At 41.4% G+C, this 18,382-nt stretch overlaps 2 protein-coding genes across 7 annotated transcripts; one reads left to right on the top strand and one right to left on the bottom strand.

Moving 5' to 3' along the window:
* Positions 1–3,647: 3,647 nt before the first annotated feature.
* Positions 3,648–14,028, bottom strand: LOC129833064 (zinc finger CCCH domain-containing protein 7A-like). Of its 6 annotated transcripts, none has more exons than XM_055897327.1 (23): positions 13,884–14,028; positions 12,830–12,925; positions 12,427–12,466; positions 12,119–12,322; positions 11,856–12,014; positions 11,670–11,750; positions 11,524–11,577; positions 11,369–11,405; positions 9,647–10,026; positions 9,238–9,517; positions 8,831–8,856; positions 8,556–8,700; positions 8,072–8,230; positions 7,697–7,902; positions 6,811–6,911; positions 6,246–6,427; positions 5,771–5,844; positions 5,506–5,642; positions 5,310–5,415; positions 5,051–5,159; positions 4,791–4,924; positions 4,513–4,676; positions 3,648–4,400 (listed from the first exon to the last, which is right to left on the bottom strand). In XM_055897327.1, the coding sequence occupies exons 1-23, from the start codon at positions 13,928–13,930 to the stop codon at positions 4,211–4,213; spliced, it is 3,111 nt and encodes a 1,036-aa protein (XP_055753302.1). In that variant the 5' UTR covers positions 13,931–14,028; the 3' UTR covers positions 3,648–4,210. The 6 variants fall into 6 exon arrangements, with proteins under 6 accessions (XP_055753302.1, XP_055753304.1, XP_055753303.1 ...); XM_055897329.1 differs by having other exon boundaries at positions 9,271–9,517; XM_055897328.1 differs by having other exon boundaries at positions 9,674–10,026.
* Positions 14,022–17,749, top strand: LOC129833065 (phospholipase A2-like). The gene is made up of 4 exons (XM_055897333.1): positions 14,022–14,669; positions 16,040–16,208; positions 16,950–17,056; positions 17,572–17,749. Exons 1-4 carry the CDS (start codon positions 14,633–14,635, stop codon positions 17,718–17,720), a joined length of 462 nt encoding a protein of 153 aa, XP_055753308.1. The 5' UTR covers positions 14,022–14,632; the 3' UTR covers positions 17,721–17,749.
* The last annotated feature ends 633 nt before the right edge of the window (positions 17,750–18,382 follow it).

Raw genomic sequence — 18,382 nt, 5'->3', positions numbered from 1 at the left:
AATAATTATTTTAGCAAAAATGTTTATTTTTAATTTACAATCCGTGGAAGCTATGAGAATAGGAAGATTCAAATCTTTTATGAAGCATCACAGCACAGTTGAAAAATATATGGCTAATAAAAATCCGAAATGGATGATGTTGGAAGATAGATGGGAAAGGTTGAGTGGAGCTGATGGATGGGACTAATAACAAGATAAACAATGTAGGGCATACTGTGAAATGTGTATAGGTGCGGAGCTATTGTGAAATAGCACAGTTACAAGTGGAAATCAAACTGGATGGACAACAGAAATAGAGGAAGAACTAAGAACAAACAAGAGAGAACTATTATAAAGTAGACTGTGTCTGTAAAATGTGTATAAGATGTATAAATTGAAGGTAAAAACAGAAATGTTTATCAGTTTACTCCAATTGGGGGATCGGTGGTAGGGTTTGCGGGGAATAATAATAAAGGTATACTCTTTAAAAAAAGTATGTATGTCTATGTAGGTATGTGTATGTATATATGTGTATATGTATGCATACGTGTATGTATATGGATATATTTACCAAAAATATATGGGGGATTGGAAATGATGCAGACAATTACATTGATGGAAGCAACAATCTTTCCGCAATATTAAGCTGATCCACCCGCCCCCCCCACCACCCCCCCTAAAAAAAAAAAAAAAACATCAACACATCCACCACGCTGATCCTCAACACAGGGGCCCCTCAGGGGTGTGTGCTCAATCCCCTCCTATACTCCCTTTACTATACTCCCTGACTGCATGGCCAGGCACATCTCCAACACCATCATTAAGTTTGCTGATGACACAACATTTGTAGGCCTGATCACCGACAACGATGAGACAGCCTATAGGGAGGAGGTCAGAGACCCGACCGTGTGGTGCAAGGACAACAACCTCTCCCTCAATGTGATCAAGACAAAGGAGATGATTGTGGAGTACAGGAAAAGGAGGACCGAGCATGTCCCCATTCTCATCAACAGAGCTGTAGTGGAGCAGGTTGAGAGGTTCATGTTCCTTGGCGTCCACATCACCAACAAACTAACATAGTCCAAGTCCAAGCCCATCAAGACAGTCGTGAAGAGGGCACGACAAAACCTATTCCCCCTCAGGAGACTGAAAAGATTTGGCATGGGTCCTCAGAACCTCAAAAGGTTGTACAGCTGCACCATCGAGAGCATCCTGACGGGTTGCATCACTGCCTGGTATGGCAACTGCTCAGCTTCCGACCGCAAGGCACTACAGAGGGTAGTGCGTACGGCCCAGTACATTACCAGGGCCAAGCTTCCTGCCATCCAGGACCTCTATACCAGGCGGTGTCAGAGGAAGGTCAAAGACTCCAGCCACCCTAGTCATAGACTGTTCTCTCTGCTTCCGCATGGCAAGCGGTACCGGAGCACCAAGTCTAGGTCCAAGAGGCTTCTAAACAGCTTCTACCCCCAAGCCATAAGAGTCCTGAACAGCTAATCAAATGGCTACCCAGATTATTTGCACCCCCTCCACGTTGCTGCTACCTTCAGTTATTATCTATGCATAGCCACTTTAATAACCCTACCTGCATCTACATAATTACCTCAATTACCTCGACACCGTTGCCCCCGCACATTGACTCTGAACTGGTACTACCTGTATATCGCCCCGCTATTGTTATTTACTGCTGCTCTTTAATTATTTGTTTTTCTTATCTCTTATTTTTTTTGTTGGTATTTTCTTAAAACTGCATTGTTGGTTAAGGGCTTGTAAGTAAGCATTTCACTGTAAGGTCTACTAGACCTGTCGTAATGATCAATTAGCCTTTTAAACTAATAAACTTGGATTAGCTAACACAACGTGCCATTAGAACACAGGAGTGATGGTTGCTGATAATGGGCCGCTACAACTATGTAGATATTCCATTAAAAATCAGCTACAATAGTCATTTAGAACATTAACAATGTCTACGCTGTATTTCTGATCAATTTGAGGTTATTTTAAATGGACACATTTTTTTTTATTTTCTTTCAAAAACAAAGACATTTCTAAGTGACCCCAAACTTTTGAACGGTAGTGTATATTAGTTTTTTTTTCATTCATCTGTAAATGTTAGAATATGTCTTCACATTAAAAATCCATTTTAATCCCACTTTTTAATACAATACATGTGAAGAAATCCAAGGAGGGTGTAGAGACTTTCTATAGGCACTGTATATCACAGGGGTCACATTCCCCTGCTCAGATATGGCATGCATCAACCAATGGTGTTGACTGACAGATTGCTACAACATACACTACATGACCAAAATGATGTGCACACCTGCTCGTCGAACATCTCATTCCAAAATCTTGGGCATTAATATGGAGTTGGTCCCCCCATTTGCTGCTATAACAGCCTCTTCTCTTCTGTGAAGGCTTTCCACTAGATGTTGGAACTTGCTTCCATTCAGCCACAAGTGTATTAGTGAGGTCGGGAACTGATGTTGGGAGGTTAGGCCTGGCATGCAGTCGGCATTCAACATTCGTTCCAAAGGTGTTTGATGGGGTTGAGGTCAGGGCTCTGGGCAGGTTAGTCAAGTTCTTTCACACCTATCTCGACAAACCATGGACCTCGCTTTGTGCACGGGGGCAATGTCATGCTGAAACAGGGAAGGGCCTTTGTTTGTGGCCAAACTGTTGCCACAAAGTCAGAAGCAAAGAATCACCTAGAATGTCATTGTATGCTTTAGCGTTAAGATTTCCCTTCACTGGAACTAAGGGGCGTAACCTGAACCATGAAAACAGCCACAGGCAATTATTCCTCCTCCACCAAGATTTACTGGTGAAGAGTGATTCATCACTCCAGAGAATGCGCTTCCACTGCTCCAGAGTCCAATGGTGGCGAGCTTTACACCACTCCAAACAACGCTCGGCATCGTGATCGTAGGCTTGTTTGCGGCTGCTCGGCCATGGAAACTCATTTCATGAAGCTCCCGGCAAAAAGTTCTTGTGCTGACGTTGCTTCCAGAGGCAGTTTGTTACTTGGTAGTGTGCGTTGCAGGCCAGGACAGATTATTATTTTATTTTTTTACACGTTATGCACTTCAGCACTCGGTGGTCCCATTCTGTGAACTTGTGTGGCCTACCACTTTGGGGCTGAGCTGTTGTTGCTCCTAGACATTTCCACTTCACAATAACAGCACCTAGAGTTGACCGGAGCAGCTCTAGCAGGGCAGAAATTTGACTAACTGACTTGTTGGAAAGGTGGCATCCTATGACGGTGGCACGTTGAAAGTCACTGAGTTCATCAGTATGGCCATTCTACTGCCAATGTTTACCTATGTAGATTACATGGCTGTGTGCTCAATTTTACACACCTGTCAGCAACGAGTGTGGCTGAAAGTCAAATACACTAATTTGAAGGTGTCCAAACTTTTGTGTATATATAGTGTGTGGTTAGCTGATACGTAAAATACCTATCCAGGAGTTGTAAGATCTGGCATGCATCTGCAATGTAGTCAGTCAGGAACTCGACTATTTGTCATCCCACAAACCATGGTATTCTTTATACCACACTTTGTGAAAGCTCTTCCATTTTAGACTTCATGACAACTAAGCACATTGCATAGAATGTCAAACTACATTTGTTAGGCTGCTACATTAATGAACAAGTACAAAACCAATACTTGACACAATAAATCAATATTTTATTTTGGTTGGTCGGCATCTTCCAAAACCAACAGGCATAAATGCAACAAATTATGGAAATAACGAAAAAGACCTACGTGAACATAATTTGTGAAAGGACGTAGAATTCCATTTCAAACATTCCAATCTTCAGACTTATGAATCGTATGAAACAAAAAGGAGACGTCATAAGAACCTTTCTTAACTCATACAAAACAAGCCTTTTAAGTCACCTTTTGACATAAGAGCTGTTCTGATAGTGTCTACCCCATGCTTTGGCTTCTCTGAACAGGTCATCAATCCATTTTATGACAAGCAATCTTTGTGACGCGTCAATGATTGCTACGTTACGTAAAAGGCAATGGTGCATCTCTTTATCTGTGAAAAGAGGAACACAGCTCTGATCATTTGGAACACATGGCCAACTTTGTACTTTCCATTCAAATCAAGCTGTGATCTGCATCTCTCCTCTTAATAGGTAGCCTCCCAAAGGCTAACCTGAACCTCTTACTTAACACTGCAAAATATATTGCATTCCAACTTAATCATTGTCATCAAATCATTACTTTATGTCTTTAAGCAGAAAACTATATTTGCCAAAGTCATTGTCATTTGGGGCTATAAGATGGTCTTTTCTTGCTTTGGCCAGTTTCATCAAAAGGAACTCTCTGCGCTCCGTCCATTCCTTTAGTTCCTCGTTTCCATGAGCCAGCTTACACAACTCCTCCTCTGTGCAAGTGCCTTTAAGGTATCTGTGGAAATGGATGCAGTATCAGAAATGTCAGTCACCAATAACACCATTTCCAGTAACCAAATTAGGCACCAGTGACCTAAATAAATGTTGAATTAGCATAGAAACCTTACCTCTCGCAAACTCTGAAGGTGCCAGTGGGGAAGCGATACTGCCAGCAGTTCTGATCGTCTTCAGAGTTAAACACTTTCTCTCTGTGTTTTTCTGAGGTGATATGCTGCTGCCACTGCCTGTCACTGTTGCAGTTCTTACCACAAAGCCAACAGTGGTTGCCAGCCTAGCATAACAGATAGCATCAAGATGATATTAGCATGATGAAGGTTTGTGGTCACTTACAGCATGTTGACGGTTATATAACCATCTGGGCGTGGTTAAAACAAAGATTGCTTACCACCTCCTCAGCATAGTCTGTGGGCATGTGGATCTGCTTCCCGTTCTCCTTGATGGTGCTGTTGGAGGCCTCCTCGCTCCAGCCAGGCTTCTGAGACTGCAGCCAGTGCTCATACAGCTGCTCCATGTCGGGAACTAAATGGACACACACAGTTTAGTATCTGATTAAGTTTGTATTACTCATCATAATACATTTATTGTACATCACACAGGCATGAACTGCTGTACAAATACTACAGTCCATCTGTAACATGAACTCACTGTTGTTCTCTTTCATGTATGTCCACAGGTCCCTTTCCTCTGTGCTGTGTGCAAATGTGCAGTTTCCGATGTACTGGCACTTTTTGCCAGTAGACACGTGCATACAAATCTGTAAGTAAAACACACACACACACAAAAAACATAAGCACTTTACACGAGGACAAAACATGATGCTCTCTGGGGGATTCCCCATACGAGTCAGCTGAGTATGTGGTCAGACCAGTTGCTCTGGGAGCATTTGCAGCCCTCCTAGGCCTACCTCAAACTGAGACGGGATGGGCTTCTTTGTTGGGAGAGGGCGGATCGTTGTCCACTTCTTGCGTTCGATGGAACTCACCAGCACCACTCGTTTGTCTTTTGACCACCTGCAACACAGGTCAGATGAAATTCACTATGCTGACCAGGCTCATTATTCAAATTGTCCTGAAATGGTTTCATGGGAGAGAACTACTCACGAATGCCTGGCTTTGGCAGTGCAGTACTTCTTGTTCTTGTCTGCCTCACTAACTTGTCCGTTTCTCCAACACTGCCCACACACAAACTGCATCTTCAGATTTGGGGGTCCAAACCTCTTCAGTGGTGTGGTGAATTGCTGGAATGACACAAAATAAATGGTTTATGTTACGTCATGTGGAAAATCTGCAGTCAAATGAACATTAGAAATACATTTAGGAAATAAAGCATTTGCTGAATTTAGTGTTGTGTACAATGACTGTTTACCAGGGATCCTTGGGAGCCTGCCTCCATGTTCCAAAACCTATTGGCCTCAAGGACTATATTTTCAGGAGTGATGCCTATATGATCATAAACAGATTGCAAAGAGTTTTAAGAGGGATGTTCACTTAGAAAACCCACAAAAGTTACAAGAAGGTCCTTAAAAAAAAAAAAAACTCTTTCCGTATGTAATAACACAAAAAAATGTTCTGGGCTAATAAGGTAAGAAATAACACACACAAAAACAAAATACTGAGTAGTTGCTTAGGAGCTAGAAGCAGAGCTGCCATGTCTGTGAGCTACGGCTGTGTGCTACGGCTGTGCGCTACGGCTGTGCGCTACGGCTGTGCGCTACGGCTGTGCGCTACGGCTGTGTGCTACGGCAACATCTTACTGGGAAAAGTAATCTTGTTGAATTACCTATAACATTCTTTGATTAGATGCTATTTGAAGGCACCTTTAATAGGTGGTAAGAGCGTACCTAGCTGGTGCTGCATCATCCACACCTTCAGCTCGACCAGGCTGTGGGCATAGAAGCACTCGTCTTCCCGCACACAGCCATAGCGCACCTCATGCCGACAGATGTCCATCTGGTTCTGCGGACTGTACGGACGGATTTTGGAGTAGCGCACAGTGTTCTCCCTCAGAATGTGGACCAGGCACCTGAAAAGCACAATAACTCATATCAAGTTCACAACCTCACTGTGCAGAGCATAGAATCATGTTACAATATACACTAGTGGGCTTAACGCAACAAAAAACTATAGTTGCCAAAACTCAAAAACCCACCTACATTCTTCACAAAATTAAGATTCAGAGAAAAAGTCTGTTTGAATTCCCCTTGCAGTTATGCTACAAAACTATACACAATGTTTAGTCGAGTTTGTGTTTCCAAAATGAACATTCTTACAGTATAAGAAAGTTTTTAATTACCAGAGGAACCAGAGCGGTCAGCCACAAACCCTCACTTACAAGGTAGACCGCTGCTTAATTCACTTAAAAACCTCTGCATCTCTCAGCATGTGTAAACAAGTGAAATGGCTTACTTCTGATCTTCAAAGGCATGTTTTGTCACGGGGTGAGAGCAAAGAGATGGGTTGTCCTTATTGGTTTTGCTGATTATTCTGGGTTTGTGATCAAAACACACCTGGAGATCAGACCAGATACATTAGAGGGATGAACACCTCTTACAGGACACTACACACAGTAGAGGTTTTAATAAAGGGCACAGCTCCCACTCATAAAACTGACGCTGAAGGTTATACCAGAGGCAGTAATATGACAGTCAACGTTAGTGTTGTATTAGGGTTATTCCACGGTAACAGAATGACGGCAAAAACAACTAACCGTAATTCTGTTACCAAACTTTGTATCTGCACTGCTCTTCAAGTAAATGTTTCATTCAATTTTTTTATCCGTGGAAATTGTTTAAACTTGTTCTAGTGCATAGATTTGTATACTTTAACTTGGCAATAATTGGTTTTTGTTTGGCATACTTTTAAAAACAGAAAGAAATCGTAGTCTCAGCATCATTGTTACCGTGGAATTCTATTGCTCGTGAGAAGAATGAGGATACAAGATGTGGTTAAAGTCAGGTTATATCAGCGGAACTTCAAGTCAAACTTTCTCTCTATAACACAGTGGTGGCTCCACTCCAGTCAGATGTCCTCAGTCCTGCCGGTTTTCATTTCTCCCTGACACTTAATATAATGGATTGTCTAGAGTCCACACACTATTATTCTGGGCTGATAAAAAGGCAAAACCAAGCATCCACTGCAGCACACAAGAACCAGAGTTGTGCACCCTTGCTGCTCTACCACAACAATGGCAATGCAATAAGACAGACTCGGCAACTTATCAATGAAGACACCCCATTACAGGAGGAACACATCACACGTTTTTTTTTTTTTACATTAAAAAAGCCCAACTTACTCCGCAGAGGAACATGAATATGCCGTGATGCTCCTGTAGGATCTTGGGGACAGTCAGATTGATCTTACTGGTGGGCCCAAATGGATCAAAGAGAAAGTCTCTGCAGATGAAGCCTTTGCGCTCCAGGGACCAAACATCAATCTCCTCTTGGCAGTAGGCAAATGTGCAGTGACCAGGGTACCTGCACCCCTCTCCAATGGCGACATCTACAAGGTCATCGTTTTAGTTAATAATCTCCATAGGCAGCTGAACACTGGCACAGACGGACCATGAAGCACATTGGAGTAGTAGTATTGGAGTAGTAGTAGTATTATTATAGTAGTAGTATTGGAGTAGCAGTGGTATTATTATAGTAATAGTATTTTCAAGGCTTACCTTTGCAGATGTAGTATGGTCCAACATACTGGGATTTTGTCGGTCTGGGTCTGATCAGCCTCCATGACTTGTCTGGTTGATTTTTTATCCTTCCAAGTAATATGTCCTTCTTGCATTTGTGCTCTTCGGTATAGAGTGTGAAATCCAACACTCCAAGCCCTAGTGATAGGATGTCAACATGAGCTTTCACATACAATAATTATCATGTCCCATACATCAACCCAGTTTCATGCTCTTAGATGTCGCACAACAAGCAAAATAGATTTATTCATATACAGTGAACAAAAATATAAAACGCAACATGTAAAGTGTTGGTCCCATGTTTCATGAGCTGAAATTAACCCCTGCCCAGTCATGTGAAATCCATAGATTAGGGCCTAAATCATTTATTTCCATTGACTGATTTCCGTGAATGAACTGTAACTCAGTAAAATCTTTGAAATTGTTGCATGTTGCGTTTATATTACATAAAGCACGTTCTTACCAGTTTTGACATAGCAGTTTGAGCATGCCTGTTTGAATTCATGAGTATCAGCCAGGGGATTTTTGGACAGATCCACAATAGCAGGGAGGGGGGTTACATCTGGCATCCCCAGGGCCATTCCCATTGGCTTATCATGGTCAGTCAACTGGAGGGGAAACAAATATCATGATTTTTTTTCTTCTTTTAAATAGACAAGAAAAACTAAACGACATATAACGCAAGGTACTGTTGTGAAAATATCAGTGGGACATGAAGACTAGACAAGCTAAACTCACCTGCATGAATGAATGCTGACTATATCCTAGATTTGGGGGGGGGGGGGGGGGAGAAAAATACAATCAGAGACAACATTGACAAAAAGTTTATGAAAAGTAAATAACAAAATCAAATTTCAGTTGATTGGTTTGTCAAAATCCAAATTTGTTAGCCATTGAGATTCCACTATCCAATAAGAAGTTATTTACATTTGAGTCATTTAGCACCCTCTTATCCAGAGCGACTTACAGGAGCAATTAAGGTTAAGTGCCTTGCTCAAGGGCGTATGGACAGATTTTTCACCTAGTCATCTCGGGAATTCGAACCAGCTTACTACTTACTGGCTCTCAAGAGCTAGGCTACGTGCCGCCCCAAATATAAGATATAAGGATAGTAACAAATGTTCAACACATTCGAGAGTTATTACCGTTAAACTGGCTGTATGCAACTCCTTGCATACCTGTCTGAGGTTCTGACATGGAGAGACTATCCAGTGAATCCAATGGAGAGGAGACCCCGAAGGTGTCCAGACCTAAAGAGTACCCGCTGGCTTGTGGCTTGTGGTAGGGAGGAGGCAGAGTCACTGTGCACTGTGATGCCACATGCATAAAGGGGTTCATGTGAGATGGCATAAGGAAAGGACTAGACATGGAATTTGAAGGGGCACTGGTTGGAAAAGGGATAGGGCCCTTCATGGTGGGAATGACCTAGAGAGAACAATACACTCTACATTAGATATTGTTTTAACATGATAGTGAAAAGGACAAATTTAAAACAAAAACAGATAAATAACTATAATTGAATGTGCAAAAAAAGTACAAAAAAAAGCTTCTTACATTAGCAGCAATCTCCCATGAACCTACCATGGGAGATTCTGTGGGCCCGGGGCCAGCTTGGTCCAGCAGATCATCCAGGTCATCTCCAATAATTTCGGCATCGAAGTCCGCGCGAGACTTTTGCATTGGCATATGGTAAGACTGGGTAGGGCTGGCTCTGGCACCATTGACCAACGTAGGCATAGGCAGGGGCACCGGAACATGAATGGGCTCTGGGGTGTGAACCTCAACAGGCGAGACAGAAGGGATGATGCTGACAGGGGGGGATTCAGCTTCTATTCTCTCATTCCGAGGGGGATGCACCTTCATGGCTGCCAATGGGTCTAGGCTTGGGGGGGCTGGGTCTGGACCATCAGTTTCCTGAGGGGGCTGATTCACTTCTACAACACAGATGGGAATTTGGAACATATTATTTTCTGTAACAAGACCGTCCCCCTTTAAAAGTTCCAATGCAGCCGTTTTTCTCTCAGCAAATCATTTCTGGGTAACAACGAAGTAACTTACTGTGTTTGTTTTCAATTCAAATTAGTTACACAATTTAAAAAGGAGTATTTCTGAGGAGTATTTCTGTCTGTGATAAAGCCCTTTGTGGGTAAAAGATTCACTCATTGGCTAGGCCTGGCTCCCCAGTGGGTGGGCCTAGTGGGCCTACACCCTCCCAGACCCACCCATGGCTGCACCCCTGGCCAGTCATGTGAAATCCATAGATTAGGGCCCAATTTATTTATTTCAATTGACTGATTTCCTTTATATGTTACAGTTACAGTTGTTGGTTAGCTAGCTAGGAATTTTTTGCCATATCAGCATAGACATGACAGTCAAAACAAGACATGGTATCAATAACAATATACAAAGAGTTGAAGCAAGCTTACTACAATTCCACACATGGCAGCTTCTTGTCACTGTTACTAGCCATCTGACCGTTCAGAATCATAACAACGCACCCCTTCCAGCCACGTCAATGCACGTGTATCATTTATGTGATGTCAGCCAACCCATCTATTGGTCTATTACCTAATTTAGCAAGGCAGGCCAAAATTCCATCCCACCAAAACAGCCTGAAATTTCAGGCGGCCTTTTCAAACAGCTCTTACACTAAAAGGGCATTAAAATTTTCATAATAATTTTACAGTATTATTCCAACTTCATGGTAGAAACATACACTGAGTATTCCAAACATTAGGAAAACCTTCCTAATATGGAGTTGCGCACCTCCCTCAATTCGTCGGGGCATGGACTCTACAAGGTGTCGAAAGCGTTCCAGAGGGATGCTGGCCATTGTTGACTCCAAGGCTTCCCACAGTTGTGTCAAGTTGGCTGAATGTCCTTTGGGTGGTGGACCATTCTTGATACACAGGGGAAACTATTGAGCGTGAAAGACCCAGCAGCGTTGCAGTTCTTCACACAAACCGGTGAGCCTGGCACCTACTACCATACCCTGTTCAAAGGCACTTAAATATTTTGTCTTTTCCATTCACCCTCTGAATGGCACACATTCACAATCCATGTCTCAATCGTCTCAAGGCTTAAAAACAGTGGCGGCTGCTGAGGGGAGGATGGCTCATAATAACGGCTGGAAAGGCGCTATTGGAATGGGATCAAACACATATCAAACATGGTTTCTACCATTCCACTCAGTGTATACAAAACACAGGAAAAACACATTTGACTGCACTGGGCCTTTAAGTAAATTACTCAAACTAAAATCACAGAATGTCTTACCAATTTCTATATCTTCCACAGATGTAGATCCATGAGACTGAAACAAATAAAAAAGAATGCTCTTAAAATCTTTACTTGCTGGTACACCACGTCCACTTGGTGCAAGTAATCTGTATCGTGTGCGGATTCCCACAAAGAAATGGAATTCCCTTTACCTTGTCATTGGATGCACCTGAATAGCTTGATCCAGGCAAAACATTTAAGGCAGGCTGTTGAAAGAAATGTCTCAAGGTTAGATACTAAGCCACATACTGAAGTAGCCTATGTGCCATAATTCATACTCAACACAGTACACGCTCACCTTACTCCTGACATAGGCTTTACGGATTTTCAATCCCAACATTTTGGCCAGGTCCTGAGTCAATCGTATGACATTGGGATCCTGAAAAAACAATCACATATTGACAATAAAGATTATGAACTTAGGACAATAAAACAAACAATCTACAAAACCTTATCACATGGTATATTTTCTCTGCGGTCTCACCTGAGGCACTGCAAGGGAGCACTTCGCTACAGCCTCATAGGCCTCTTTATGCCTGCCCATCTCTTTCAAGGCTCTGGCTTTCCTATAAAGAGCTCTATGGTTTCCCTCATTCAATTGAAGAGCTTTCTCACAGTCTACTAGTGCTTCATCATGCAGACCCTGAAATAAAATTCCCAAATTATACCACTTTTTGAACAGAAAATAAATAATACTTCATTCAAAAATGTAAGACAAAACACACCACTTTCTTAAACCTGACTTACCGGTACTATGTTCAAGTAAGCAGCAGCTCGATTGGCATACAGCTTTTCCAACGTTCCAGTAGGTACACTGATGTCTTCCGAGTCTGCATATTCTGCTATGCTCAAGGCCTCAGTGTACATTTCTATAGATCGCATCCATTCCCCTTCATTGAACACGTCATTTCCTTCACCAAACAGATTCCTCACAAGGTCCTGAATGAACACCTGAAAAAACAAATTCAACTTCTAAATACCAAAATAAGAGGCGCATTCTGAGCTGCATTAGTCATTAATGTAGGTACTGCCATTTGGCTTGATTGCATAATCACCTCATATCGTTCCTGAGTTCCAGGATAGGGCAGAGTTGACCTAGAAACAAACAAGTTCAAACTTAGATCTCCTTCCGTTGACACTGAAAACATGAGCATATTCAAGTGTTACACCATTCAAGGACATCGTAATCTTTTCCCAAATAATACAATTTCAATATTACTCACATTGAGGCACAAGATCCAGAAATTGCTCAACATCTGACTTGTTGTACAGTTCCAGGCAGTTACCACTATGCAAACACTTAGGCTGTCTCCTGCAAAAATTAATTGTAATTCTCTTCCCCCAAGACCAGCCCTTGGTGGCTGACAACAGCTCTGTAGCCTGATTTCCCTATGCGCTCAACCAATCTGCATTCCCTAGGTACACTGACTTGGACTGGGGAGTCCTGATCATACTCACTGGATGAACTGCAGCCCATTCTGAATATCCTGCCAGCGACCGCTTCGGTCCTGACACAGGATTGACATGTTCACCTGTTTCTTTAGGTCCTGGTCTCTGTCAACACAATATGTCATTTTAAAAGTTAGTTAGCTTGCTACTTAACATGTTTAGGCCTACTCGGAGTATAATTGTATCACTGTCAACACCGTTTTGTCATAAGCCTAGCATACAGTAAGAATACGTCCAAATGTTCATTAAGTTACTCACTCATTAACTACTCATATAAAGATGAGACAATTCCCACCCTGAATTTGTATAACGTTAAACAGGTGAAAATGACTTTTCGGGCTTCACGTGTTACTAATTCAACAAAGCATACGACAGCCTGGAAAACCCATGGCTTTAAATTCGTCATGCCTTGAACTTCCTGTATGTCGTCTTCACAAGCGAGTTAGCTAAAAGTAATCGGTCAATATTTCGAGAAGATGAAAATCTAACTAGCTAAAGTGAGTCTGCTTACGACTGACAACGAGTCTGGCTATACAAATCTACAGTACAGTAGTTGGAAGAATTGATCCTGGACGAACGTTATAAAGTGTACACTCTCACAAGTTAGCCCCATAACGTCAGAGGAAATGCTCGATACCCACTGAGTTGTAGCTAGCTAGTGTCTAGGTCGAACAAATACCTCAACCTAGGTAGGCTAGCTTAACTAAATTAGACTAACCGATCTGGCACGAGAAAGGTGTTGATATTCTAAACACAAACAGTATGCAATGTGATTGCTAGATAGCCATGGCTATAGCGTTTACAGTTACATGCTTGTCAAAGATAACGTTCACTAGTAGAGTACCTGTACATTATTCTACAGTAACGTTAGCTAGCTTTCTAGCAAGCTAGTTATCAATATGTCAGGCGGGAGATGCAAGTGAGCTAGCTACAGTACATGGCTGTTAGCAATGTAGCTAACAGCTAGATAGCAAACTAGCTAGTTAGGTATCTTACAAATAATGACATTTAAAACATGCTCACCCTTAAGAAATATTTAGATGTAAAAAAAAAAAGTCCACACCTAAATGAGTACAGATTAAGATGTATGATTTGTTCCCTGGCCAGCATCAGTAATTTCTTGAGTGCTGGGGACACGAATCATGATGTGGCCTGATCTCTGGCCTGACGTTTTTCATGTTTGCTTAGATTCCATACTTATTCGAGGAAACAGGGCCCCCTGTTGACCACAAGCTGTGTTCTGATTTTCTACTTTAGTAAACTATGAAATTACAGTGCTATCTATGTACATGACGAGATCTTGAAATGTCAACAAATAAATATAATTCATTTGAATTATTAACGGAAATATAGCATTATATACAACCCTTTGACACAGTTGACTTGCTGGGCCTTCATGAACATGTTTTCTGTGAGGAATTGCATGCAATAAGGCTGTTGACATGATAAAACAAGGACCGCAGCCATTCATCTATTGATCAATTAGACCTACTTCTAGTATTTCTACGTGGCATTAGTCCTGAGCTGAAGTCCATGGTCTTTCGGGAATCTGAACAAAAGTCATTTAGCAATTGGCTTTAAGTAATACTAAATGATGGACTCTGGGGTGATTCTAACAGAGAGGGAACTCAAACCAAGTTCAGATAAGTGTTCAAGGATTAGTTTACAGCAGATTATTCTGAGAGGAGGAGGGAATGATGCTCAGGAGATTATTCAAACCAGACACTAAAAAAAACTCTCCACTGAAATGAATGCCTATGTCCACCAGAGTGGAAATAAGCAGCAGGGCATGCACATTCCCTCTTGCACACCATGCCTGCACTTTATCGGATACTTCTACTGTTCTCTGGTAAATTGCAGCTTGAATTTCTTTACCTTTTTAACACATTTTGCAGGGAATGATTAAGAGGGATTGAGAGGGAGTGAAGTAATGTTAAAGGACAATGTTATGAGTGCCTTCAGAGATCTAACATGAAAGGAACTTAGATCTGTTATAGTCTGAGGATTCAACTCCTTCATTTCACAAAACAATACAACTGTATCATCTTGAAATGTTTGAATCTTTTATTTCAATAATCTTGTGATCTTTATATAGAGCTCCTTTTATGGTTGAATTTTCACTACAATACATGTTTAATGATTTAACAAATCACTACCAATGTCAATTGCCATGTCTTGTATGTTGACAACTAATATGCACATTACAAATTCATGTTAATTTGATCTGGGAAAAGAGGTTATAGAACTAGACCAGAGTATAAGAGTGTAAAGGGAATTTCCAGCTGAACAAAAAGGAGAGCAGTGCCATAAAACGTGTGATGTTGTTTTGTATTGTATTAATTTCATACGCTATGGTTGTCTAAAAATATCAGTGTCAGAGAAATTATAGTCAATCATAAACATATTTGGTTTAATACATGTTGCAAAAAGGAGACACCCCAGCATAGAAGCATAGAAAACTTTGAACGGGCCTTCTCTGCGAAGATACTTATATATTAATCAGACAGCATCAAATGTTCTCTAAACATCAGCCTGAGAGGCTTGTACGAAGTCAAACAAAAGACAGTGACTTTGCCAGCTGCTACAGAATCACGGTGCTCCTAATGTCATTGTGACCTCAGTCCTTGTACCTTCAGTAGCTCTGGCGTCAATCACTATCAAACGATATGAGAACAATCCACAACATTCAGTGACAGGTCTAGTGACCATCAACCCTTACACAAATGAGTGTCACAAATAGAACACTGGAAATCATGTGTCTGACAGAAAGGGAAAACATAAACATTTGCAAAGCATTGTGTTTATTACTCTTAACTGAATATGAACTTAATTCGTCTTAAATATTCCCCATTACAAAGAGCATCTTTCTTGGAAAATGTGAGGGACTTCTCCAGGCTTGCAATTGCAATATTAGGTTGTCACTTCATAAATAGATTTGTCATAATACAGCATGTCCATCCATACACTTTGAACACTTAGACATTCAGGATCATTTTCATATGAGAGACTAATCACAGAGCTACACTTCTCAATATTCACTTGATGACATATGACTAAAGAGATAGTATGAAGCAAATGGCACATACTAAGCAAGGCTGCTACATACAGACAAGTATAAGCAAGTGCACATTTTGAACATGATGTGTGCACACGTGATTGGTGTACATGTGATGCGCTGAGTTTCATGTTCTTCTTCTGTTGTTGTTGTTGTTGTTGCAGTGGTAATAGCCTCTATGGCACTGCAGAGGCCCCCACGAACTAAGAGAGGGCTACTGGAGCTGGCAGGAGTCATCAAGTGCAGCACAGGCAGATCAGCCCTGGCTTATATGATGTATGGCTGCTACTGTGGACTGGGGGGTCAGGGTTGGCCCAGGGATAAAGCAGACTGGTGAGGCAGTGGGACAGAGGCGCGATAAGATGTTCTAGCACGTAAAAGTCTGGCATGTTCTGTGAAGCTGATGATGTATGACTGAGCTATATAGTTGTAGTGATGTGTTATAAACATGTTATAAACATATATATATTTTGGGGGCGTGCCATTTCATAACAAACTCAGATCATTTAGAGTGCCACTGAATGAAAAACCCCTCAATCAACTGTTCAGTCTGGTAGGCCACAATAACAACCTGCATTATGCGATGCAGTTCAAACTGCAAAGTGTATCATTTGGGGTTTTCTTTTGAGGTTTTTCCCTCCTGTCAATTGGATATTTGGAAATAGACATGCACAACCAGCGCTCCCACACCCAAAATCCTAACCATAACTTCCTTCTGTCCGCTAATCACAGACATGAACTCCAACAAAACCGTTAAACTACAGAACCTCCAGCCTCCAGATCTCTCACAGGCCTGCCTACTAACAATAGTTGAGCCCATCCTCTTTCACTTCCTTTTGTTTTAAATAGAGCTGCTGTTGGTCCAAGCTACAATCATATGGAAAAACGCCCAGTCTCTGCCTTTTCAGTTAGTAGTTTCTCAAACATTATTTATACAATTATAGTTTTAATTGGGTATTTTTTCAACTAGAAAAAGGAACTGTATTACTTATGTAGTGCATCACTGAGACAGCAAATTGTTCTTATAATGCTCTGTTTTAAGTGTTACGGTAGTGTATTTTTTCCTTCATTAAGGTGCTGTCACAAACATGACTGCTGCTACGGAGATGCAGAAATTGCTGGTTGCCGAACCAAGACAAGAAAGTATCAATGGACATGTGAAGACAGGACTGCAGAATGTGGTATGCTATCTCGGTTTTATGCACATGAATGAGACATAATGATTAAATCAAGCTGAGTAAGCCTATCCCTCCCCTTACAGAGGTGTGGTCATTTAGAGAAAGAAAATACTGCATGCTATGACTTTGTCATTTTGGTTTAGTTTTGCTGTTGAAAATGAATGGGTCTTTTCAGTGCATGGAAAATAACAGATGTGTCATCAACAAACATCTGAGTAGTTTACAAACACTGCAGACATTATAGGGGACGGGAGTGCTGGGAGGGAGTTGGCACGAAAGGAATAATTTCTCACCCACATTTTCAGGTATTTTAAGCTCTCACCATAATTGCTAATCGCAAAAGCACATAGGACAAGCAACACAGTTCAGGATGTTTACGGTGTTTATTTGAGCATCAGACATTTTCAAACATTTCTAAACCTCAGAGTGTTTCCTTCATATCCTCCACAGATCACTCCTTTCACATCAGCTGTCATTTAAGGAAACTACTCACCCACTTAACCCTCTTTTCATTCCAGATGATCTCAAGGACAAATGTGAGAAGATTCTCTGCAAATGCGACAGGGAGGCAGCCAAATGCTTGAGAAAGGCACCTTTCATACGGAAATATGCTATGTGGCCAGACTTTCTCTGTGGGTGTACACTACCAACATGTAATATCTACTGATTCAATAAATGTACACTTGTTGATTTTTACATTTGCTGTGTGTCTATTTATGTTAATAGAATATCAGAAGGATCTCCTTCACAACATTATAATGACATGTAACAGCAGTAATACTTCAGGGCATTTTGTATTGATATCTCCATTTATATGAAAAGGAAAAATATGCTTAAACCACTATAACAGTGTGACTTTAACATTAGATAAACAAACTGTGCGTTGAGGCTCTCCAAATTGAGTATAATGACCAGAAATTACAAGCACAGGTAACAAACTAGTGGACAGAACAGAGAGCTCAGTAGTGGTTACATAACATCCCAGGGTTTATTCTTAGGGGGTGAAATGTTGCAGCCAAGGTGAGATCAGGTAGCCTAAGTCCTTACAGTAGGGTACTTATACCCGGGTGTGTTGTGCCTTACCTTATACTCCTTGAGGCTCTGCCGAGGTCTCTTTTCCACTGCTCTAATCCTCTCCAACTAACCCAGCATGATATTTCACCTCTTAAAAGGATTCTAAAAGCATCCTGAGGTTTTCACCTGATTTACGTTTTCAACTTAATGTTTACATTGCTGGAGCTCAGTAGCCGTAAAGTATAATGTGCAGCACGTGACCAACAGATGGCACTGTTGAATGTTTACAGCAAAGATAAGATGCATGTGCATGTT

This window comes from Salvelinus fontinalis, chromosome 34 (assembly GCF_029448725.1).
Source record: "Salvelinus fontinalis isolate EN_2023a chromosome 34, ASM2944872v1, whole genome shotgun sequence".
In the NCBI taxonomy this organism is placed as follows: domain Eukaryota; kingdom Metazoa; phylum Chordata; class Actinopteri; order Salmoniformes; family Salmonidae; genus Salvelinus; species Salvelinus fontinalis.
Note: the sequence above shows the minus strand (reverse complement) of the source record. Positions and strands in the feature narration are given on the sequence as shown.